At 38.5% G+C, this 26,815-nt stretch overlaps 2 protein-coding genes across 12 annotated transcripts in view; one reads left to right on the top strand and one right to left on the bottom strand.

Annotated features, from left to right (window-relative positions):
- INTS9 (integrator complex subunit 9) overlaps window positions 1-22,522 on the bottom strand; it is a 110,671-nt gene extending 88,149 nt beyond the window's left edge. The window contains exon 1 of one of the 2 annotated variants that reach the window (XM_024746935.1): window positions 22,420-22,522. In XM_024746935.1, coding sequence (XP_024602703.1) covers window positions 22,420-22,428 — 9 coding nt within the window. In that variant the 5' untranslated portion in view covers window positions 22,429-22,522. The remainder of the gene's footprint in view (window positions 1-22,419) is intronic. The other variant, XM_024746934.1, reaches the window with a different exon arrangement.
- A 403-nt stretch (window positions 22,523-22,925) lies between these two features.
- The window catches only part of HMBOX1 (homeobox containing 1), a 174,623-nt gene continuing 170,733 nt past the window's right edge, over window positions 22,926-26,815 (top strand). For 8 of the 10 annotated variants that reach the window (XM_024746921.1, XM_024746924.1, XM_024746920.1 and 5 more), the window contains exon 1: window positions 22,981-23,224. The gene's annotated coding sequence lies outside the window, so the exon portion shown is untranslated. Of the gene's footprint in view, window positions 23,225-26,815 lie in introns of all 10 variants that reach the window. The other 2 variants (XM_024746926.1, XM_024746925.1) reach the window with 2 other exon arrangements.

Raw genomic sequence — 26,815 nt, 5'->3', positions numbered from 1 at the left:
ATGCTTTTGCTTCCTGGCACAACATTAGAAAACCTATCAGCATAATTCACACATAAATGAATACAGGGGAAAACAAATCTTAAAAGATTCCAAAAATGTATTTAAAAAACTCAGCATCAATTCAAAGGCAAAAACTCTTACCAAACTATAAATAGAAAAATATTTCTTTAATCTGATAAAGGGTTCTAACCAAATCCTACATCATAGTTGATGATGTAGCATAAGCAACAGTTCCCTCAACGTCAAGAACAAAAGGATACCCACTATGACTGCTTAAATTTAATACTATACTGGAAATGATATATAATGCAATAAGACAAGAAAAATAAAGGATAAAATGATTAGAAGTGGAGAAATAAAATGTCACTGTCCACAGATGATATTATTAGAAGACATTCTGAAGGAAACCTATTACAACTAATAGGAGAGTTCATCAAGATTGCTAGATAGAAAAAAATCAATGTACAAAAATTGAGTTCTTACATGCCAGCCATGAATGATCAGTAAAAGTAATAAGAATTAAAATGAGAATACCATTCATATGGCAAAAAAATTAAATGTATCATAAAATAAAAGAGAAGTATAAAATCACATAAAAACTTTTAAAAACCTATAAAACTCTCCTTAAAAATAATGTTAATTGGAAAGGAAAATAAACTCTTGTTCAAAATAGAAATAAATAGGTAAGAGAGATTAAGAGGTTCAAACTTCCAGATGCAAAATTAATGAGTCATGGGTTTGAAATATACAGTGTGGAGAATATAATCAATAATTATATAAAAAAATAAAAAATAAAAAAATAAATAAAAAACAAAAAAATAATTATATAATATCTTTGTATGGAGACAGATGGTACTAGACTTATCATGGTGATCATTTTGAAATATATAGAAATACTGAATCACTATGTTGTGTAATGGGAGCTAATAGTTATACATCAATTATACTTCAAAAAAAAACAAACAAACAAACTCATAGAAAAAGAGATCAAATCTGTGGTTACCAGAGGTGGGGGTGGGGGGAGGAGGAATTGGATGAAGGTGGTCAAAAGGTACAAATTTCCAGTTATAAGATAGGTAAGTACTAGGAATATAATGTATAACATGATAAATATAATTAACACTGCTCTATGTTATATATGAAAGCTGATAAGAGAGTAAATCCTAAGAGTTCTCATCACAAAGAAAAAAAATTTTTCTATTTCTTTAGTTTTATACCTATATGAAATGATCAGTGTTCACTAAATTTACTGTGGTCATCATCTTGTGATATATGTAAGTTAAATCATTATGCTGTACGCCTTAAACTGATACAGTGCTGTATGTTAATTATATCTCATTAAAACTGGAAGAAAAAAAGGTAAAAAACAAAGGGAAACTTAGCTGAAAAAAAAGACTCTGAGATAAATAAAAGGTGAGAGAATTCATTGCCAACAGACTGTGTTACAAAAATGTTAAGGAAGTTCTTTAGAAAGAAGGAATATTATAATAGAATCTATAAAAAAAGTGAAGAACTCTGAAAGTGGTGAAAATAAAAGAAAATATAAAAAGCTACTTTTCTTTTAAAAATTGTTTAAAAACATATTTAACTGTCTAAAGGAAAAATGGTAACAACATATTGTGGAATTTATAACATGTATAAAAATAAAATGTGTGAGCACCACAGCACAAAGAATGGGAGGGAGGACTTGGAAGTACACCGTTGTAAGGTTCTTACGTTATACGTGAAGTGAGCCAATTCCTTAAAATAAATCTCTCTACTAAAAAAAAAGAAAAAAATCAGTTCTCACTAATCTACATTTTATGGAAATTAAGAATCATATGAGGGCTTCCCTGGTGGTGCAGTGGTTGAGAATCTGCCTGCCAATGCAGGGAACACGGGTTCGAGCCCTGGTCTGGGAAGATTCCACATGCCACGGAGCAACTAGGCCCCTGAGCCACAACTACTGAGCCTGCGCATCTGGAGCTTGTGCTCTGCAACAAGAGAGGCCGCGACAGTGAGAGGCCCGTGCACCGCGATGAAGAGCGGCCACCGCTTGCCGCAACTAGAGAAAGCCCATGCACAGAAATGAAGACCCAACACAGCCAAAAATAAATAAATAAATAAAAATAAAAAAAAATCATATGAAAGAGTCAAGGGCTATGATTAGCTAAAAAATATTAAAGAACAATGATTAGAGAAGATTTAAGTTTTCTGGTATTACAACTTACTATAATACTATAACAGTAGGGTGTTGCACTAAGATAGGTAATGGACCAACGGAAAAGGAATAAACAGTCCAGAAAAGAGGCACATACATGTCTAGGACATATGATAAAAGTACCATTGTCAACATATGGTGCTGGGAAAGTTTGTAACCCATTTGGAAAAAATTATTTCACACCACACAAAAAAATTAATTCCAGATGCCTTAAATACTTAAGATATGAAGACAAAAACTTTACAACTTGTAGTGAAAAATAAAACAAAAAGAGGAAAATATCACTCTGGGATAGTGGAGAATTTCTTAAGAGACAAGAAGCACAAACTGTAAGACAAAGATTCATATATTTGACTATGGTACTTTGAAAATCTTCAAAAGACACCATTAACAGAGTGAAAACACAAGCCAGAGATTGAGAGAAGATATTTCCATTATGTGTTATTAAAAAAAGCACTGGGAACCTATTCAGTATAAAGAGCTCGTACAAATCAACAACAATAAAAAGATTTTAAAACTCAACAGAAATGGACTTCCCTGGCGGTCCAGCGGTTAAGACTCTGTGCTTCCACTGCAGGGGGCATGGGTTGGATCCCTGGTTGGGGAAGTTCGGCATGCTGCACAGTGCAGCCAAAAAGAAATAAACCAAAAACCAAAAAAACCCAACAGAATGGGAAAAAAAGAGTGGTCAAAAAATAAAGATATAAAGAACTCAGTATCATTAGAATCAAGGACATGCAAAATAAAACAATAATTGATAGGCTAAATAAGACAATTTAGATAGGCTAAAATTAGACTAATAATACAATGTATTGGAAATATGTAGTCAAAATGTAGTATAAATTGGTACAATCATTCTGGAGGATAATTTGGCAATACCTAATAATACTGAATATACACACACCTTAACCTATACTAAACTAATAAAAGCACATATGGGTATGATACACATCAGCTTGAAGAAAGTAGTAACCTCTGGAGAGGGAGGAAAAGTAAAGGTTGGGGATCTTAGCTTTAGATACAACTTATGTCAAAAGCGGGGAGGGGAGGAAGGAGATCTGATCTAAAAAAAAAAAAAAGGTAAACTTAACATCTATTTAATGTTAGTAATGAGGCCAAGAGTGTCTTTTCTGTATGGTTATCAGACACCTCTCCGCAGACATCAGAATTATGTAACTATACCTTTCCTACTATTGTCAAAATTTGTAGTGCTCTTTTCCTTATGACAAAAGTCTCATGGTACAAAAATAAAATCTAAGAGATCTTAATGGATATTTTAGTATTAGTATAGCATTTGCTAGGTATACTTGTTAATTTTCAAGGAACTACTAATGATAATAGTGCATGATTTTCATTTTGATACTATATTTGTCCTGATGCAAAGTGAACAACACTTACAACTACTGACATGGCAATGGAAATGAAATAAAGTGAGACTGCTACCTCATGATTCAACAAGATATTGCCTTGGAGGAAGGAAACAAAAATAACTCCCAGATTTTGTCTAAATTTTTGAGATTACGTTAGTAACTTTAATAAACTCCTTGATGCTTTATAGTCTTATGCAGTTTGGCAAAACACTTCTCTAACAAGATTCAGCAAAGCTTTTTAATTTTATGAGAAGATTTTCAAATGATATTGATAATTATCTAATTACCAGAAACGTTATATTAATGATAGTTATAAAACATACATATTCATAAAAGTACACATCAAAGCTGACACTTGAAAGGGAATTCTAAAAATAAAAGTAGACCCTTGCTTAGAAAGGAGTAGGAATTGAAAATACCATTGTATGAATTACCTTCACTAACAATAAGAATTATTGACAAATATTTTCTATACAATATTTAATTAGCTCTTACCCCAAAACTGAGTGAAGTAAATACTATCGATACCAATCCAGTTGTCAAGGCCCAAGGTCACCCAGTTAATAACAAACTGATTTTGCACTCAAACGAGTACAAATTCCAAATACTTTCTCTTAAATCATTCCACTAATATGTTAGAAAGAAGAAAAACTATAACAGTGTATTATACTAAGAGCAACAGATTTGATATGGATAGGATAGTTGGATAGAAAAAAAAAATCCAAGAATCTTAGCAATAAAAGTGACTATAGTTTTTTCTACTCATTTTTCTAACTTCTCCCTCAATATTGTTTCCCTGTTGAACCACTACCTAACCCCTGTTAGGTTACTTCTAAGACAGACAGCTTGGAACAGACCAGGAAGGGACAGCATTCAATTAGTTAATTAAGACTGCCGACAGTCATTTCCATATCCCTGAGAAGTTGTACGCTAGTATATTTTAACATTTAAAAAATGTGGCATTTCCTAATGATAGTCATTTAAAAAACAACAACAACAATTTGACTTGTTAAGGTGGGGGAAGTGAATTGACTTTTTTAAAAATTAATTAATTTATTTTTGGCTGCGTTGGGTCTTCAATGCTGTGCACGGGTTTTCTCTAGTTGAGCGGGGGCTACTCTTCCTTGTGGTGCTTGGGCTTCCCATTGCCGTGGCTTCTCTTGTTGAGGAGCACGGGCTCTAGAGCACAGGCTTCAGTAGTTGTGGCACACGGGCTTGGCTGCTCCGTGGCATGTGGGATCTTCCCGGATCAGGGCTCGAACCCGTGTCCCCTGCATTGACAGGCAGATTTGTAACCAGTGTGCTGCCTGGGAAGTCCCTAACTTTTCTTAAAAAAAAATATTAATTAATTAATTAATTCATTTATTTATTTGGCTGCGCTGGGTCTTAGTTGCGGCATGTGGGATCTTCATTGCGGTGTGCGGGATCTTTAGTTGTGGCATATGGGAATCTTCCAGTTGCGGCATGCAGGCTCTTAGTTGTGGCATGTGGGATCCCTGGCCAGGGATTGAACCTGGGCCCCCTTCACTGGGAGCACAGAATCTTAACCACTGGACCACCAGGGAAGTCCCATGATAAAGTCATGATGAAGTTTTCTTTTTTTAATAGTTTTAGTTAGATTTTAGTTAGATCTTCTGAACATACTTAAAATTTCCTCAATAACTGAATCAAGTATCAGCTTTTAATTTAAAGTTTAATTAATTAAAATAAAATAGAATTTTAAATTCTATTGTTTAATAGTCACATGCAACTGATGGATACTGTATAGGATAGGGCAATTCTAGAAAAAGAGAGGGAAAGTTAGGCAAAGATTTCCTAGATTAAGGAACAAGAACATGAAAAGAAAACCTATAAATTGAACTTAATAAAAATTTAAAACTTCTTCAAAAGACACCCTTAAAACGAAAGGTAACTCAGAGATCGGGAGAAAATATTTACAACACACGTATCTGATAAAGAACTTGAAAACAGAAAATTAAAAAGAATTCTTACAACTCCAGCCAAAGTAATAAACAAATAAATTGGGCTTCCCTTGTGGCGCAGCGGTTAAGAATCCGCCCGCCAATACAGGGGACATGGTTCGAGCCCTGGTCCGGGAAGATCCCACATACCGCGGAGCAACTAAGCCCGTGCGCCACAACTACTGGGCCTGTGTTCTAGAGCCCATGAGCCACAACTACTGAGCCCGCATGCCACAACTACTGAAGCCCGAGTGCCTAGAGCCTGTGCTCCGCAACGAGAAGCCACTGCAATGAGAAGCAACCGTATCGCAACAAAGAGTAGCCCCCGCTCGCCACAACTAGAAAAAGCCTGCGTGCAGCAACAAAGACCCAACACAGCCAAAAATAAATAAATAAATTTATTTAAAAAAAACACAAATGAATTCAATGTTAATACAGGAAGGTAGTTCCCTGACCCTTGATTTCAGATTTTTGTGTTTATCAGAAGAGCCTCATTCTTCCTCATTGACTGATTTTATGGTACATAAATGTAACGATTTTTAACTTAGAAAATAAATTCACATTAATAAAGTATCATTTTTATCTGTTTTATAAAAAAAGAATTCTTACAACTCAACAACAGCATAAACAATGCAATAAAAATGGGTAAAATATGTGAGGAGGCATTCGCTGAAGAAGACATAAGGATGGCAAATGAAGAGATGCTAAACATGAGTCCTTAGAGAAATACCAATTAAAACTACAGTGAGGTACCACTACACTCTTAGAAGAAGGGTCAAAACTAAAGACTGATGAGTGCTGGCAAGGATGTAGAGCAACTGGAAATCTCGAACACTACCAGTATAATGCTTTTGAGAGTCATCCTTGTTGTTGCATATGTCAATAGCCCACTCTTTTTTTTATTGCTAAGAAGTATTCCATTGTATGGATGTACCACAGATGTTTATTGATAACATCCACAAGCTGATGGATATGTGGGTTGTTGTTTTCAGTTTTTGACAACTATGAATAAAGCTGCCATAAATATTCACATACAGATTTTTGTAGAGCCATACAATTTCATTTCCCTTGGGTAAAAATTTAAGAGTGGAATTGCTAGGCTATATATGTTTAACCTTTTAAGAAACTACCAAACTGTTTTCCAAAGTGAAAATTTATTTTTAGCTTAAATAAACCAGAGTCAGATCTTACTGCTGAGCTGTACACCATAGTATCCAACATCTCCTTTAACCTAGTCATAAAGCATTAGTTCTAACTCTGCCTCTAAATTAGTGTTAATCCAAACGAATCCCTAAATTCTTTGGGCCTCAAATGTTTTCATCTGGAGACTTGACTAGATTCTTTCTCTTTCTCTCTTTCTTTCTCTCTCTCTCCCACTCCCTCCCTCCCTCTCTCTCTCCTTCCTTCCTTTCCTTTCCCTTCCTTCCTTTCTCTTTCTTTCCCTCTCTCTTTCTCTTTCTTTCCTTCCTCCCACCTTCCTCCCTCCCTCCCTTTCACCGCACCATGGGGTATGCGGGATCTTAGTTCCCCAACCAGGGATAGAACCTGTTACCCCTGCAGTGGAAGCGTGGATTCTTAACCACTGGACCGCCAGGGAAGTCCCGACTAGATTATTTCTAAGCTCTCTTTTAACACAAAAATATTGTCTCTCATTATTCTATCATTTCACTGGGTCAACCAAAACCCTTTGGTCTTTTATATAACCAGTCAAGAAATATCTATGCCACTGTGTTCTTTTACAACTAGCTCTATGCAAATAAGAAATTACATGATTTATAAGATGGAAGGAATTCTAAGATAATCTAGTCCAAATACCTCTTTTAAAAATGAGGAACCAAGCTCTTCCAAGGCTTGTGAACTTTCCTCTGCACCTACACACCCGAGTGAGTATACACATTTACAGCCATCGATAACTATAGCTTGCTAGAAGACACGCCATGCCCTAACAGGGTGTATAAGAAGATTCTTAGTGTGGCAGGAAAGGGGAAAGCACACTCTGTGGAGAATCCCTGCCTGATACCACAGCATCCTGAGTTAAACCGGCTTCCACTGAGCCAAACCTGCCTAATTTGGAACTATTACCCCTGCTAAGAATTTTGGGCCAGGTCCTCCAACACTCAGAAATTTCTATAAATACATTTCAATTTTGTTTGGTAATCTTTCACTTTCTTCCACTTTGTCTCTTGATTCTATCTTGCAGGAGAGCTGTTAAAGGTGCCAATCGCACTCACTGTCACACTGACTACACAGCTGGATAAAATAGAGGGATAATTTTCCACTTGAGCAGCAAATCTCTAGCATGCATGGTAAACACAGAGAAGCCACCTTCTGGTTGGAGCGTGGCTAAACATCACCCACAGCTGGGTAACTGACACTTATGGCTGCTCCCTCTTGCTTATCCTGTCCTCTGACTTGGCTTTCCATGAAAATGAGTAAAGAAGGAGAGAGTTGTCATAAAAAGCAACACCCCCCCTGCCCCCAATAGAAGCTCACGAAGGGTGGGAGTGTTGACAGTAAATATTAAGGGTGAGGGAGGGAAAATAGGGGTTGGCTTGGGAACAAACATTGTTGGCTGTCTCTCTACGCTGAGAGAAAATGCTCTCTCCGCACACTAGCACAGGATAAAGAAACTGATCATGAGGATGTGGGGAAATGGAAACTCTCATTTACCTCTGCTGAGTGAAAAGGAAAGAGTATCTGAAGAGCAATACTGAATCAAAATTTAAAATGTGCATATATAGCAATTTTACTTAAGGAACTGACACTAAGCAAACACCCAGATGGGCGCAAAAAAATGTAAATAAAAATACGTTGCCTTTAGTATTGTGTGGGATAGTAGGGAATGGAAACCAAAATGTTCAATAGCAGAATAAATCCATACAACGTAATACTATAAAAAGATTCAAAATGAGCTCATGAACATTCAAAATGGAAAGGCTTGTAACAGAAAGTTGTCTCATTATCTGTATTCCCCTTTGCCCTTTCACAGGAGAACCCCAAATCTCAGCTGGAATTATGGCCACCTGGAATAGAGATTTCCCAGTCTCTCTTGCAACTAACTGTAGTCATGTAACTTCATGTAAATTCTGGCCAAAAACAATATATTGAAGTCTATGTGTGCAACTCTGAGAAATAATCAAAGGGAAGGGGCATGCCTTTCCCTGTCCCTTCCTCCTTCCTGCTGTCTAGAAAAGGGATCTGATGGCCTGAGCTGGTCAACTCACATTGGATCACAAACAGTAAGGCATATATTGAAGATGGTGGGGCAGCAAGCTAGCAGGAGACCCTGGGTCTCTAATGGTCACAGACCTGGACTCTTTACCCCTGGACTTCCTTTGTAAGAGAGAAACAAACATCTAAACTGTTAAGCCATGGTTACTTCAGGCTTCTTATCACTCAGAGCTGAATCTGATCCTAACAGATTTATAGCCTAAGAGCGACTAAAGGATATCAGTGTGTGCATCCATCATAGGAGATTATATACCAAAATGTTACACAGTGATTACTCTAGGTGGTGAGATTACAGGTGATTTTTGTTTTCTTCTTTATATCTTTCCATTATATTCAGAAAAAAATTTATGAGTATGTATTGGTTCTATAATAGAGCTATTTTTATTTTGAGAAAAGCATTCTAAAACTTCAAGTGAATTAAAGAAACAAGTTTTCTTTTATTTAGTCCCTTTGAAGAACTCTGACAGTTTAGTTGGATGGATTTCTTTATAAAAGAAACCATGTTGTCTCAGCTGACATCTCCCATTGAATGGCAGCAGCTTGCCTAGCCCAGAAATAGGTTTTGCCAGGCTGAATATCTCAGGGCCCCCTCAAGAACACTCCAAGGAGATGGTAATCCCACAGTCACTTTGCCAGTCCTCCACCAGGTTGCTATGTACAGCTGGGTCACACAGTTTAACCAACAAGGCAACAATTTCATCCTTCAAAACTTTCAGGTCAACGAAGTGTTGAGTTATAGAAGCCAGACACGAAAGAGAACACACTCAGATGCATAACTAGATAAAAATTCATCAAACTGCACGCACACTTGAAATTTATGTTAGTTTTACTATCTGAAAATGTTATTTAAAAAGATACCCTGAGGACAGCATCACACTTTCTGGTGATTTCTCTCTACTCAACCTGTTGATGTGACCAAGAATATTCTACGCATTTAGCAGGTCTGCAGGAATGGGGCTCCCCAACTCTTTATCAGTAAAGGTGAACGTCAAGGAATCAATGAGGGTGTCTGTTCTCTCCTTTTTCCTATCTGGGCACTCTTCTTACATGGCGCCCAACAACTGGTCCCACTGATTCTCTGGATCCCTTTCACTTTTTGATGTATTTATTAATTCTGTTACTGTTTATGAGGTCCTTGTAAGGTGCTCAGAAAAATCTTGTCCTAAGGAGGTAATTCTGACTTTGATTTACTTTGATGCATTTGCTAAGCTCCCTAATGCTTCTTGTTTTGATTATATTTCACTTTTAAAAATATTTTCTGTAACTGCAATGAATCATACTTTTTCATTTCACATTCCAAAGTTTTTAAGTGTGTAAAATACAGTTCTTCTAACTCCTTTGTCCTAGGTTTCAGAAGGGATGAATTTAAAGGCTCTAGGTGTTAAAAAATTCTTAAACTTCCCTGAAACTTTTTCTTAAAAAAAAATCCTTATTTTGTTACTTCTCAAACCGCTAAGTCTTATATTCCAAGTCCACCACTGTGGCTTCAATCTACCTTTCTAACTTTCGTTCCTAGTACACTCAGCAAGGTCCCAACTGCAGTGAGCTAGAGCTCCAATCACACGTACTAACCTTTCAGATGTTAAGAACACACATATAATAAAAATGTTGATACTCTAAAGTAATGAATTAGGAGAACGTGAGAAGACAGAAATGTGTCTGTTTTTGTACACACTGCTACAGAGCAAAAAACATACAAAGTGCATATGCACGTTATGGGAAAACTGAACACCTCACTTCCAAATCTTTTTAAAAACCACTCTATTGAGGTGTGACTGACATGTGAAAAGATGTATGTATTTAATATAAATAAGTTGCTAAGTTTGGGGATAAGTATACATCCATGAAACCATCACCACCATCAAGTTTATAAACGTATCTATCACCTCTCAAAGTTTCCTCTCACTCCTACTATTATTATTACTATTTTGTGGGGTGGGAGTGGTAGGGAAGAGGGTAGGAACTACCTGGGATAAGACCATCACGTTCCTCCTCCGATGTATTTGTCAGCCAAGGTACTTTCCAGGGCCAGCTCAAATTTTACTTCTCTAGGAAACTTTGATTCTCTGGGTGGAATTCATCTTTCATAATCCTGATCTTACTATTGCCTTTATCACAGTCTGTCACTAAAACCACATACACTCACTCACATACATCAATAGTATACACAGCACACTTATCTATGGTTTGTTGAATAGTGAGTTACTGAGAGGTAAGGTCTATGTCTTACTCATCTTTAGTTTGCTCCACAGCACCGAGGTTTTGTAGGCATTTAATAACATTCATTGGCTATACAATTAGAGCCAAACGATGGATTTGTGATACGGCTTCTCTTATCTGTTAGTTTTAACTATCACACAGTTGTTCATCAACAGTTTCTTCCTATTGGATCTATGCAGCTTGACTCAAATACAGTTTAAAATAAATAAGCCACTGCCTAGGGCTCTGAATCCCTTTTTGTTTCTACAGATTTTTTTGGTGTGGTAATTATGTTTATTTTAACAGACAATTTGTTTACATTTCTTGCCTTTATCAGGCCTGTCTCTTAAGTACAAAAAGAGAAACTATTTCTGGCTGTTCTGTTTTCCAAGGAAACCTTGCAATTTTCTTTTAAGGTCATAGAAGTCTTTTACTTCTACAAGTCTGCTACGTACCACCTAAGACTTTAAGTTATAAAAACCATTGTTTTCTCAAAAGTCTGGAAATGGCTTGCAAGATATAATTAACTGCCTAGAACAAACAATACAACACAAATAGATCTTCCTCTTAGAAAATAACTTACTGTTGGGCTATGTGAAAGAATCTCACTTTTTTTAGTGACTAGAAAATTTTGGAGCAAGAAAGCAGTTGTAGTATGTAAATTAAAATACACAAAAATTTCAAGCCAGAAGTCAATGTAACAGTGCCATGTTGAGTTCAAGCATCATGTCCACTCACATCAGAAATAGAACACAGATGTCTACGACCACCATTGCTGTTCCAAAATATTCTGGAAGTATAAGCCAATGTAATTATACCACAGGAAAAAAAAATGAGGTTAAAAAAATTATCTGCAAAGTTATACACCTAAAAACCTAAGAGAATTAAATGGAAAGATTACTAAATATTAAAATAAGACAGTTCAGCATAGGGCTGTGTAGAGAATGCAAAAAAGAAATACCCTTCTTGTAAGTAAACAATGTAGGAAAAGATTCCAATTACAGTACAACAAAAAAGATATGCTTAAAAAAAGGTTTAAATAAAGGAAAAGACATTTCTTGTTCTTAGACTCAATGATATGTTGAAAGAAATATGTCAATTCTCTCCTTAAATTTTGTAAATTTAACCTGATTCCAAGCAAAATATGAAACGGATTTTATTGGAAACTAATAATTCTAAATTTTATATGAAAAATAAAGGAGAGTAGTCTGGAAAATTCTGAAGTGAGGAACAATGAGTGGGAACAAGTACTACAAGATATTAAAATACACTCTAGTGCTACAGAAGGTAAAATAGTTTAGCAGTGTAGTATTAATAGATCAAGTAGGGGAGAAGAGAGATGAAAAGGAAATGGAAATACAGGTGCTTTTCTACACATATGAAAAGATGTTCCACGTCTTATACATAATGAGAGAAAAATAACATAAAAAAGTATAATGACATACCATTTTTTTCACTTTCCCAGGAGAAAAAAATAAGACAGCTTGATGATAACACTGTAGTGGTGAGTTGGGATATGCTGCTGCCAAGAGTGTAATCTGCTAAGTCGCGATGGGGGCATTTTGGCAATAAAATGAAATAAAAAATGCATATGCCCTTTGACATATATCCTACAGATATACTTCCAAAAATGCTCACAAAAGAGATTATCTATGCGACGAGATTTCTACACTAAAGACTGGAAACAACCTCACGCTCACAGAGGAAGGTTTGGTTAGCTAAATTACCGTATACCTAAACAACAAAACACTGTGCAACTGACTTTTTTTTCTAGCAATAGTTTGAACATATTTTTGAGCCGTGCTGACACTAATTTCACATGTTATGTGTTATATTAGCAACAAAAACCATGCCCTAAACTTTAAGTAACAATGAAAGATACTCAAATAGTTGGGAGGGATATATGTGGAGGAAGGAGAACTCTACCTTCCAGCCTAACATCCATGATTCTAAACTCCTCCTTTAGACAATGAAAAGACAAAGTGTCCGTTACAAATATTAAAAAAAATTTTTTTTTGAAAGGAGTACTGAAACTATTTCATTGTTTAGAATGAAAGTAACATGAAAACAAATGACCCAGGATCTTGTTAAATGCAGACTCAATTAGGTGTGGATATGCTGTTTTATAAAATGAAGCTGTTCTAAATTTCGACATGAAATGATCTCTAAGATGCATTTCTGACTTTAAAAAGAAAAAGGAATATGCAAAACTAGTGTGGGCAGTATCTCACCATTTATGTAAAAAACAAAAAAGGGACGGAAATTACACACATGTGTATATTTCCACGGAATATCTCTGAAGGATCCGCAAGAAACTGACAACTGAGATTGCTCTTGGGGAGGAAGATAAAGGTGGCACAGGATATTCTCTCTCTTTTTTTTAAACTTGTGTACAGATTTTTTAAAAATTAAACAATGTGCATGTATTACCTATTTTAAGAAACACAAAAAGATGTTCAACATCACCAATCATTAGGTAAATGTAAATCAAAACCTTACTGAGATACTACTTCACATCCATTAGGATAGCTATTATCTAAACGAACAAAGATAAAATGACAAGTGTTGACGAGCGGTGAAGATGTGGAGAAATCAGAACCCCTGTGCATCGCCGGTGGGAATGTAAAAAACGGAAAGCAGTATGTTGGTTCCTCAGAAAATTAAATTAGAATTACTGTATGATCCAGCAATTCAACTTCTGGGTGTATACCAAAAAAATTTGAAAGCAGAGACTTGAACAGATTTTTGTACATCCATGTTCACAGCAGCTTTAGTCACAACAACCAAAAGGTGGAAACAACCCAAGTGTCTACTGACAGATGAATGTATAAAACACATGTGGTATACAAAAGAACATTATTCAGCCTTAAAAAGGAAGGAAATTTGGACACAGGCTACAACATGGATGAACCTTGATGATATTATGCTAAGTGATGTCTGGAAATGGATGGTGGCGATGGCTGCACAACAATGTGAATGTAATGTCACTGGGCTGTACACTTAAAAATGGTTGAAACAGTAAATTTTATGTTGTGTATATTTTATCACAATTTTTAAAAAATGTAATGCACAGGGCTTCCCTGGTGGCGCAGTGGTTGAGAGTCCACCTGCCGATGCAGGGGACACGGGTTCGTGCCCCGGTCTGGGAAGATCCCACATGCCACCGAGCGGCTGGGCCCGTGAGCCATGGCAGCTGAGCCTGTGCTCTGCAACGGGGGAGGCCACAATAGTGAGAGGCCCGTGTACCGCAAAAAAAAAAAAAAAAAAAAAAAAAAAAAATGTAACGCACAAAGAGAAAATCTGAAGAGACCTATAGAAGGTAAAGAAATTGACTTAGTCATTTAAAAATCTTCCCAGAAAAGCCCAGGCCCAGATGGCTTCATTGATGAATTCTATCAAACATTTAAAGAGAAATACCAATTCTTCACACATACTCTTCTGGAATCTAGAGGAGAGAACATTTCCCAGCTCATTCTATGAGAACAATATTACTGATACGAAAGCCAGACAAAGACATCATAAGAACACTACAGACCAATTTCTCTCATGAATATATATATATATGCAAAAATCGTCAACAAAATATCAGCAAACTAAATCCAGCAATATCTACAAAGGATTCTACATCATGACTAACTGGGAATTATGCCTGGAATGCAAGATTGATTTAACATTAAAAATTCAACTAAGTTAATATACTATATTAATATAATAAGGGACAAAAACCATATGATCATCTCGATACACAAAGGAAAAGCATTTGATGAAATCCAAGACCCATTCATGATAAAAATGGTCAACAAACCAGGAACAGAAGGGAACATCATCAACTTGATAAAGGGCAACTATGAAAAACCTACAGCTCATACTGTATTCAGTGGTGAAAGACTGAATGCTTTCTCCTTAAGACTGGGAAGGGGAAAAAAGACTGGCACCATTGCTTGCACCACTTCTATTCAATGTTGTATTGGAGGTTCTAGCCAGTGTAATCATGAAAGACAAAGAAATGAAAACATGGAGAAATCAGAAATAAAAACTTATGTCCACACAATATTAATAGCCCCAAAGTGGAAACAATCCAGATGTCTATCAACTGGTACCTGGATAAACAAAATGTGACATATTCATATAGAATATTACTGAGCAATACATGCTACAACATGGATGAACCTCAAAAACACTATGCTAAATGAAAAGTCAGACACAGAAGGCTGCATATTGCATGAATCAATTCATATGAAATGACCAGAAAAGGCAAATCTACAAGACAGAAGATAGATTAGTGGTTGCCTGGGCCTGGAGGTAGTTATGGGGATTGCTAATGGGCACAAGGGATCTTTTTGGAGTAACGAAAATATTCTAAAACTGGATTGTGGTGATTGTTGGATAACTCTGTAAATTTACGTATGAGTTTTGTGGTATGTTAATTATACCTCAATAAAGCTATTTTAAAAATGTAGAAAAAAGCAACAATTATAATAATATCCTTTACATTATTAATACTACTTGTTTACCTGTATTTTCATACACTGAGAAAACATACGAGAAGGAAGACTTATTAAATTAGAACATCTAATTATGCCTTTCTCTATTTTACTGGAATAGAAAAATGCAGAAATACTGTATTTAAGAAAAGCCAATCTCTGCTTAGGCCATAAATCTGAAGAATAGATTATGCAAGGCCTTTTATTATTCACGTTCCCCCACCCCATTCATAAGCATGAGTGATGAAAAATAAACTGCATCTTAAGGGCAAAAAGGGTGTTAGTTTTACAATTCCTATTAAAGAATGGTTTTCTTGAACATCATCTATCTGATTATCTGTCCTTGAGAGCTAAAGTTCATTCAGCTGTGCTTTCAATAAATTAAAATGTTTTAGACCCTTAGGGCATTTCCTTCAGATATATGGTCAATCAGGGGCAATTTAAACTTCCTGTTTCCTCACAGTAAAATTCCCACCACAGGCTGGGAATTTAGTCTTGATCACCGAGCCCCTTGGGGCTTTCAAGCTAACTCCTTTCTCCTACAGTCTTTCCTATTCCCCTTCATCTTCTGTTAGCATTCTTGCCTTTTCTCAGGATCTGCGCAAATTCTGACATCTGTCCTTCTGACTTAGCCCTTCCTGATATGCCAACTCTAGTTTCATTTCACCGATGACCCGTCATCCCTTTCCTTTCTGGGGGGCACGGAGGTCTCCTCTGCCATTTACACACACTTGACCCAGCTGCCTCTACAATCTGCCGGACCCCATAATGCTTATAATAACAACTACTGCTCCCACGCATCAGCATTTTCAAAGCAACACCAGAGGTTCTTTAAAAAATTCCTTTTAAAGATTCTCACGGCACCACTTTTTTATCTGAAGAAATCTGCTCCTCTTTTTGGTACATTTTCCCACATCCATCCATCACTACTGTAAGGACCTTTTACTAAATATAGCCGAAGTCTAAGAGACAAGAGGGTGTGAGGATTGATGAAAGAAGATGGTTACATTAGTAAGACACATAGTAAGAGTAAAGAAACAGATGGCATTCCTGGCAAGAGTGGGGAAATGTATTCTCATACATGATTGGTACAATGGTAAACCAGTGGGCAAATTGGCCATGTCTGTTACAATTTTAAGAAGGCATCTTCTAGGATACAATTAAATACATTTTGAAGCATTATATTCAAAAACTACTTGAGCCAGGGCCCAACGATATCACCACATCAGAAAATTCACTGTAATATTGTTTGAACTGCACAGTATGCCCGCTGGACTTTACATTCCATAAAGGCAGAGCAAATCCGTTTTCTTCACTGGAATATGCCTAGTACCTTGGGTAATGCATAGCACAGAAGAGGCAGGTGTTCAGGAAGATTTGTTGAATGAATAAATTAATGATGATGACTGAAGAGCAGTTTACCCCTGGACCTCTGCTGGTATTCAGCAAGCCAGGAGAGAACTTTCCATTTGGAATGCTAGGTTTTACTGAGTTCTGTGGCCATGATGCATTCTTGGCCCTTGTCCTTCAAGTACACTTTGCGGATCATCAGAGCAAATGGCAGAGGGATTTGAGTACCCAGAGTAAGCCAGTCACAAAACAAATGTGCTACTGCAGTTATAGGCAACAGCAATGCTGTCATGCTTGTTCTGTATGTCAGATTATATGTATTACATGCAAATATAAAATTTTCTTTTCAAGTCAACTGTTACTGAAAAAAACCTTGCTATATATTTTTTTTGCCTTAAGTATAAAAGATTTAATCTTCAGGGTAACCATTAGGACTTTGAAATGCCCAAGACTAAAATAGTCGGTTTTACCTGAGAGCTCTATTGAACAATGTCTGTGATTTGGCCTCATGTCACTTTTCAGAGTTTGAGGAAAGCATTCTAAAGGGAAAAAACCTATCACACTGAGGTGGTGATGATAAAACGTGACCTTTCTAAAACTTGAAATGATATTAAATCATAAAGACACACGAGGGCACTCTAATCAACCAGCAAAGAGAAACACAGAAAAGATAGTGAAATCAGGTTGACATTTTAACAATTGTACTGAAATAGGTGAATTAAGTCCTGGTAAAATTGCGAGTGTTTGTACTTTACAGCGAGAAATTTTCTGTTCCTGATCCAAAGCCTAAGAAGCCAAAAGGATTCTGCAAGTCTGAAAATTGCAGGAAGAATTCATCGCACTCAGATCCAAGGTGAGGATTAACCACACCCCTTTCTAATGATTTGTTAAATTGACCTTGGAGCAGGATTTGCCCCTTTCAAGCCAATATTTTCTTTATAATCTACAATTCCACTTGGTGCTTTACTTGTCCTCCGCTGGAAGCGGCCCATGGATCCACTGCTTTGCTCCATCTGTTCTCCTAAGAGACATGGTGAGTTCAGTTTGAGCCTCCCCGCCACCCCCCAAAGCCAGTAGTAATGAAACAGCATTTTCATAGAGGAGCATAACAACCAAAGAATATACCTCAAGGCCTTCTTGAGGCTTTAAATTTGTAAATAAAACTACAGCATATAATTTCCTCCATCAAATTCAAAAAGTATAACGTAACAAGCGTTTAAGTGACCTTTCTTTCAGACCTTTAACAAGTGGGCCACAAGAACTGCAGATCCCTGGATTCTGAGGCAATCAGGCTCATTCACTAAGGATTGTCATTCAACTTTCTTTTTTTTTTTTTGTGGTACACGGGCCTCTCCCGCTGCGGAGCACAGGCTCCGTACACGCAGGGTCAGCGGCCATGGCTCACGGGCCCAGCCGCTCAGCGGCATGGGGGATCTTCCCAGACTGGGGCACGAACACGCGTCTCCTGCGTGTCCCCTGCATCGGCAGGCGGACTCTCAACCACTGCGCCACCAGGGAAGGCCCTGTCATTCGTCTTAAAGGCACATTCAAATTTGTGCCTCAGCAAAATTACAAATAATTCCCTGTCATCGATCTTTGGGGTCAAATGTAATAGTTAGAATGGAAAGTATTAAAACTTTGAATGCCAAAGGTATACTGTGGTTGTATAATAAAATCTTTGTTGACTGAATAAACTAGAAGATTCTCTCCATCACTGGAACTATCTATAGGAAGTATGACACACGATGCATTCTTGAACTGCTTATCATTTTATTCACTTTAACCTTCATCTATTTTAATGACTAAATTCCTGGCCATAATGTTTCAAATTCAATTTCTGTCAATGTATTCGGTATTTTTTTTTTTTTTTTTTGTCTCATGGTCTTTTGTTAAAGACCCAGGTGAATTCTAGTTTCTACCCTTTGCTGAATTTGGCCATCAGGGTGCACCCAATTAGGCTCAATCTATACTAAAAGCAGAACATGCTCTAAAATGTGCTAATTTAGAGGACACGTTTCTAATTTTCCTGTTCCTTTCAAAATTATTCTGATTAACTGAAGGTGCCAATTAATTTTTCTTAGTTAAATAAAGCTGCCTGATATTATAGACAGTCATTAAAATCCTTTGAGCTGGTATCTCTCTAAGAAGGAGCTATCCAAGGATTACATTATATTGGCATCCAGTGTCTTCCTTTGGGTGTGTGAAAAGCCACCAAGACAGTGATGGGTAAGGTTAGAGAACTATAAATGGCATCACAGAGGCTAAATTGGGTAGTATAGACACCAACCTGGGCACTCAACTAGTATGCTCTGATATGGAGCCCTTTAGATGATCAAGGAAATCCCCAGAGTTTAGTTTTTTACCAATAATCTTTCTTAAGATCTTAATTCAGCCAAACTCAGATTTAAAGCTAATTTAGAAAATATCCTTGAATGAACTTTCTCTCAGTCTGCATTTTGGCTTCGTTTCTGTGAGAGGTAACCCAGCATATGCTGGTCCCTGTGCAAAGCACCAGAGTCCCTGCCCTCATTAAGCAACAGACTCTGGAGGAAGGAATCTTGGGTTTCAGATCCTGGGTCTACCACTCTTTTCATGTGTGTAACTTCGAGCCACTTCATCTCCTGAAGGCTCAGTTTTTCTTCTATAAAATGGGAACACTATCATCTAGATCAAAGGATAAAATGTGACACTAAATAGCAAGTACCTCCCTAGCACAACGCCTGGCACACGGTTAGTGCTCCATAAAAGGCAACAATCATTCTTTTTCACTCCAATGGTTATTGCTTATTGTAATGTTTTGACTTCACCCCTTAATCTTTTCTCAAGAATATTAACAGACCTTGACAATCTTTCAAGAATTATTTATTCAACTACTATTTAGTGGCATCACACAATGCGTCGGGCCCTGGGAATTCAAGAATCCACAAGATGGAGGACAGACATAAAACCAATAATTACAAGTGCCATAAAAAAGGAAGTGTGCCATGGAAGCACATAACAGGGGTACTTAATTCAAGGAAACCTTGAAGAAGTGCTATTTAAACAGAGATCTGAAATATATAAAGAAATAAGTCAGGCAAAAAAGAAGTGGAGGCAATGGAACAGATTTCAAGTCCCAGAGGCAAAAGAGAGTGGGGTGGGGGGCACTTCCCTGGTGGCACAGTGGCTAAGACCCCGTACTCCCAATGCAGGGGGCCCGGGTTCGATCCCTGGCCAGGGAACTAGATCCCACATGCTGCAACTAAGACCTGGTACAGCCGAAATTAATTAATTTAAAAAAAAGAGAGCAGGGGGAGTTCAAGGAACTGGAAGACGTGCACTATAATTGGCATGAGGAGATCAAGGGAGAGGAGGGCTGGAGAAGTTGGGAGGACCAGGTAAGTCAAGAATTGTTAAGACTTTATCCTAAGGGCAAAGGAAGCTACTGAGGGGTTTTAGGGAACGCTGCAATTTCAAGCAACTTCTGGGACACCGGGTAGAGAATGGATTGGAGGGTGTTGAGACTGAGTGCAGGGAGACCAGTTAGAAGGCCTTGTTGAAATCCAAGTGTCAAGCGAAAAGAGCCCATACAAAGGGAGTATTAGTGGGACTGGAGAGACACAGACCAGTTCAAGAACTACAGAATCAACAAGATGTGGTCATAGATTGTACGTGGGATGGATATTTGGAGAAGCCATCATCTCCAAAACAAGAATGTGCTTGATAAAATGTATTTCTGTGTTTCATGATATAAATACAAAATATGGCTTACTACATATTTCTGATGCAGTACACAAAGTTAAAATTTTTAGGCCATGGAGGATTTATTCCAACTCTATGGGAGGCATGACACAAAAAAGAAGTCTAACTTACTGAGTGCTAATGTGCTAATGTTTTTGAAACCACTTTGCTGTGTTGAAATATATTCTGCATTATAAATCATCAACTACCAAATGACTTTTAGTTATGTACTACGTGGATGACAAGTAAAGAGGGAGGGAGTATAGACAATACTTCCTCTTCCTCTGAGGCATTTTATGGTTCTTAAAAAAAAGTGAGTTTCTACTTTTTTCCACGTTTTCACATCTTTAAATAACATAAGCAGGAGGAGTTTATAAGCAAACCAAAGTATATGTAAACTAAACCCTAACTCTCTGATACCCTCAGCAAATGAGTTGTTATGGAAAAAAACTGTTTCCCACTTGCCTGCCTTTGCACCAAGCACACCAATTGTGATTTATTTTTTATTGAGGGAACATGGTATGTGTTTCAACCATTCTGGTGCCAAGTTCTGTTGCTTCTATAAACTGAACCCTCTTCAAGAAGGTCCTAGCCTACTCACCCTTCTTATCAGTTAAAGAGTCACCTTTCCAAGGAACTGTCTCACACTCCCCATGCACCCTCATTATCCTCTCAATCCCCAAACCCTGAACATGAACACAGGGAATTATAACTTTTTCATTACCTTTGTATCTTCTTCATTAGATTGCATGCTTCTTTACAGCAAGGGTGGTGACTTTCAATTCTGCATTTTTAAATGTTTCCTAAACTGACCCAGGAGCAAATTGTTACTCTGAAGGTTTACTGATCTGTGCCCTTCTCCTTACCTAAAACAGCTGTAGATAGAGACAGTTTTGGAGTTGAATCCACTTTTAATACTTTCTCTGACTTCTCAGAAAACAGCTGACACTGTGCAGAGTATATATGCCTGTAGCGTGTGTGTGTACGTACACGTGCACTTTGCTAAAGCATGCTCAAATAATTAAGAAAAGGAACCTTTTGTTTTTCTCCAAAAACTACAGAAAGTAAAGCCTGACAACACTTGGCTGCAGGAACATGAATTTTAAAAGGTTGAGAAACAGCATCTCACACCTGTTTCTCTACTCTAATTATGCTATTACTAATCCCATACAGTTGGAGTAAACTAGTTAAATCTGTGTGCACAGAGTAAAATGGCTCAAAACAAAGGTCTGAGCAGCTTTCCTATAAGCCAAATGTTTGAGTTTTGTGATGCAAAGACTTTTCCAGGTATCCTGGCATGCTCCATCTAACCTTGGCTCACGCAGTCCCTTACAGCTCTAGACTGGAACGCCTTAACACTTCTTCGCAGCCCATCTTACACAGGGTTTAAGATTCAAATCCTCCAAGATCACACCCTGACCTCGTCCTTCTCTTAAAAGCAAGGGCAGTTAGGAGTCTATAACGGAAAATTTAATAAGAGGTTACGCTCTGCCCAGTATTTTCTAAACTCTGTTCATATGTTAACCAAAGCCTTCTCAACAACCGTAGGAAGAAACGCTAATCAAGTGCCAATCTCGTGGAAAGAAATTAACCCATTATAACACTCACGTGGCAGCTGAGAAACAAATCAGACCTCATTAAGCCCAATGTTAGTTTGTATGTGAAGAAAGGTGACAGAGTCAATCTCTTATCTAACCAAAGGGATCCGCCAAGGAATGAATAAGACCAGGCAGTTACGGGGGGTCGGGAGTGGGATTCAAACTTCTCAGCAACAAACAGTAGCTTTCTTTAGTCCACCCCACTTTCTAGTCCCTGACACCCCTCCTCCGCGACGGTTCCCTTCCCAAGGTGGAAACGACGAAGTCCAAAAGGATATGCCCTCTGACCTAGTAGCGGAGACTCACCAGTTTCATATTGGACTTCTGGCTGTTCAATACCAGTCACTCCACTCCTCAGACCCAGAAAGCGTCTTCCGGTTCAATCTCCGCCACCGGCCGGCCGAGAGCATCGCGGGACATGCAGTCTTTCTTCCCTACGCCCCCCCCGCTGCATCATGGGAAATGTAGTAATCTCTCCGTGCATCATGGGAACTGTGGTCGTCTTTCCTTTTCCTCCCTTTCCTCTCAGAATACCTCCTTCCGTCAGCTCAAATTCATCCCGGCCGCCAATTCATCCTCCCTCTCCACCCCAGCATGATATCATGTCCCCGTTCTGGGCCCGGGATCCATGGTATTCTGGGATGTGTAGTCCCTACGGCTTTGGCGCCCCTTTCCCCTCCTCCCTGTGGGAAGGCGGATGGGCGCGGTACTTGCCGGGAGCTGTAGTTCCCTGGGGCCTCCGGACGCCCGGTCCGGCGCCTTTACTCAAGGGAGGCAGGAACTACAACTCCCAGAGCCGCTAGGCGGCAGCAGGTGGGAGCGGGGCTGTTGATATCAATATGGCGGTTGTCAGCCAGACAAAGACAGTCAGTCTGATGTGATTGAGACAAGGGAGGTTTTCAGGGGGAGACTGGGAGATAGGGGCCTCCCCTCCCCCTTCTCCTCTTCCTGCGCCGGCCTCAACCCCTCCCCAGTCCCCTCCCGACGGGCGCTCCACGCGGAAGACACCCCTCCCCCTCCCGCTTTCCCCTCCTCCCTACCTCAGCCCTTCGTACCGGGACGTTGGGGAGGGGGCTGTGCCGGGCGGAGAGAACTCAGCAAGGATTCTGAGGTGAGTCGAGCGGTTTGGAAGCCGGACTACCTCAAGTCTCTTTCCTCACTTCTTTCTCTTCACTTTTTTTTTTTTTTGGAGGGGTTTGGGGGAGAAAGTGAGTGGGCTGGGGATGGGTCGCTTAAGCGGCCCGACTGAGTGGAGGGAGGAAGCGGGGGGCTTCCGACGGGGGCGACCGGGACGCAGGGTCTGGGGTGGGGCAGTTTGTGGGGGCGGTAATGGAAAGGCGTCGGTTGCTCCCCAACTCTTTCCTCCTGGTTGCCTCCCCGGTGGGCGGAAGGTTTGAATCCTGGAGGTGGGGTCTCTTGTTTGGAGTTTGGAAAACTGTGAGGGGAATTTGAGGTGTGTGGGTTTGTTTGGGGTGCAGACTGTGTTTGAAACTGGGTGACGTGTTTGGGTGATGTGTTCGCCTTGAATAAATGACTCCGGAGAGGAAGTTCGAGAGCCAGAGTCGGAGCTTTTAGCTGGGCCTGGGCGGAGAGGCGTGCGCGAGGTGCGGGTCCTGAACCTCTGGGCTGGCGACGCGGCGCAGGGTGGCCGCGGTGAGCGACTCGTTTGTGTCCCACCGCCCGCTCACACTCCTCCCCGCCTCCCGGGACGCCTCTCCACCCCGAACTCCGGGCAGGAGCCCTGGAGAGATGCGGGTGCGTGGAGATGGCTTTTTGCATCCTGAGGTCGGCAGATAGGTGGGAAAGGAAAAGTGTTCTTAATATTTTATTCCGGAACCGTGTTTTGGTTACACTGTTGGGGCTACTTTGAAAGGAGTCCTCCACCCACCCTCACCCCAAAACAGTAGGTGGAGGGATCTCTCTGTGGTCTTCGCGTTCAATAGATTAAACAGTACTTAAGATTCGGGGGCCTGGGGGTGGGGCTTCGGGAGTGCTGCCATGTGTACGCGCCTCTGTGTGTCTACTGAAGACACAGAATGACTGTTGTGTATCCTGAGATAGGGCGACTTATTGTCGTAGTAGGAAGAACTGTTGGAAATTGTTGGAGGTGCGGGGGGAGTAGCGGAAAGGCGCTGCTTGTATTTTTCTTATACCCCACCCTGTTCTGTCTCGCATTTGTCTGAAAGCTGGTATGGAAGAGAGAGGAAACACTGGGTGAGTGAAGAGGAGAATGCAGTTGGCATTAAAGATACTGTACTATGGAAAGTTGAATGGTGGTATAGAGTGGTTGCTGTTTTAATTTACCCTGGAGCTTTAAAAACCCTACGTATCATATAGGAGAGAGTGATGTGACTAGTTCATTTCTCTGGGATCCTGCAGGTATAGAAACCTCTGTCTTCTCTCTCTGCCTGCCCGCCCGCCCGCCTGCCCGCCTGCCCGCCTGCCCGTCCGCCTTCCTTCCCTCCTTCTTTCCTTTCTTTCTTGGCGTGGTACATTTCTCTTCCTGGATGGACATGCTGCCTCCTGTGCCTGTTTATTTAGTTTGTGCTACGTGGTTGTGCTTTTACTGGTTTTGTTGTAAAATGCATCATTCGATGAAAAGGACCTGCATTTGTTTTTATTTTGCATTTCTTCCACAGGTAATTATCACATCAAGGTCGCAGTGCTTTGCATTTAAACTTATTTTAAAATTGCACAACTAAGATAGATCTAGTTGAATTATGTGTATAAGTCAAGTTTGGCAAATTTGAATTCTGATTTTTTTTTTCTTCCGAGTTTCAATTGGAGTTATAAAGGAAAGAGGATTGCAACATCTCTTGTTTCTCACAGTCTTTAATATTTAAAAACATTACACCAGGAGATTTAAGATAATATAATTTGTACTTCTTTCGGTCTGAAATATAAGTTTTTCAATAACCATTCTTTTGTCACAGATTTTTAGTGTAATGGACTTTTAAATAACTAAAGGATTTGGCATAATTTCTCTTTTGACTGCTGAGAATTTAATGTATTTACATATTTAATGTATTTACATATTTACATATCTAAACTTATCAATTCTTGAACCTGTCAGTAAAGGACCTTAGATACCATAAAAACTGAAAGTCACATAGTGTGTAATTTTATGGTATGTTTTATAACCTTTGATTTGAAATTTCTGCAGTTGGTCATTCACACAGATAAGCTGTCTATAAACATGAGGTAGCATATATATTTAGATTGACCTGAATAGAAAAAAAAATTGATGTGTATTCTAAATCTCAAATTTAGAACATACAATATGTTGATATAAAGTTGAGGTTTCAGTTTGCTATAGACTAGGATTTCCAGAATTATTTGTTTTAACCTTCTATTTTAGCCTGAAATGTTACTTTGCAAAAACTGGAGAAAAATCCTGTGTAACTACATAATAGAGTGTTTTTCTGCTGAAAGATATTCTATTAGACATAGTGTTTTAAAATGTTCAATAATTATTTTAGAAATAAAAAAACTAAAATGTTTGTTAAGAGTTGGAAAAATAATAAAATATGAGAAGATTTTCTCTTCCACCCACCCTCACCTCAGATTTTCTTTTTGTTTGTTTTCCTCTACGGAAATGCAAAGTTACTTACTGGGAAAGGCGTTCATTAAACTTTTTCTGACTAGTGGTTTTGTTGAAACCAGATATATTCCTTGTATTCGATGGGGTGGGGTGCTTCTGTTGCCTTTTAGGCACCGAGCATTAAAATGTTGTAAAGCCTTTACTGCAGGTTAAAGCATAATACGTTCTCAGCATGTGGAAGTCATATGGTTTACGAAAAAAGTAGAAAATCAGGGCATTGGTGCCTGTCAAGCTTAAAATTTCATCCCGTAACTGTGAAAGACATATTTATTTAACGTGACTGCTTCTAAAAATGTTGCCTGTATGATGGGAGGTTGAAAATCCAAACTGTTTTTAACCAATCTGTTGCTAGTGTACTGCATACTGTGAATACTGTGGTTGCAAACGTGCATCAAGGAGCCTTTAGGGGTCAGCTTTATATTGAATGTCTTTAGTGAGGCTTCATTTTTCACTGCTGTATGAATAGATTTCAGTCTTTTTAGCACAAATCCTTAGTGGAAGCGTCACTAATAGAAACTTAATAGCTCAGTATTGGTAAGTTATAAATATATTTCAACAAACCTTTCATTGTTTCATCATTTAAAAAGATAGAAGTGACCAATTTATGGCAATATTTGTGGCAAGTATTGATTGGTATGGCATTGCTTGTTTCAGAAGAAGTTAAACACATGGGGAGTATTTATGCTTAATTTGTTCATTTTGGATCTTTTGTTTGTTATATTGATAATAAGTCCATTCCACTTTTAATGTTTCAGATAGCTTCCATGTTTCCTGTAAAACCATGTTTGCTTTTTCGATTCATTTCTTTGCAGCTCTTCTATTATTTTTGTATGCAGATCTTTAAACTTGACTTATTTCTCTTGGGAATTAGAAATTTATCCTAGGGTGTCATTTTTCATAAATGAAAGTTGGTATACTCCTCAACTTTTAAAAAATGTTAGCATTTACAGGTAAACTTAAAAATGCTCAGTGAAAATAGGTTGGGTTTGTTTTGTGTACCTGCTTTATTTAGGTTTTTTTGGCTTCCAGAATTAATTTTACAGCTCCCTTTGCTGTATGGTTAGATTATTTTCTTAACTGTTGGCTTTTACTTCTCAGTTT

The sequence above is a fragment of the Neophocaena asiaeorientalis genome, unplaced genomic scaffold, assembly GCF_003031525.2.
Source record: "Neophocaena asiaeorientalis asiaeorientalis breed wild unplaced genomic scaffold, Neophocaena_asiaeorientalis_V1.1 scaffold633, whole genome shotgun sequence".
Lineage (NCBI taxonomy): Eukaryota > Metazoa > Chordata > Mammalia > Artiodactyla > Phocoenidae > Neophocaena > Neophocaena asiaeorientalis.
The sequence above is the reverse complement of the archived record's forward strand: the minus strand, read 5'-3'. Positions and strand labels throughout refer to the sequence as shown.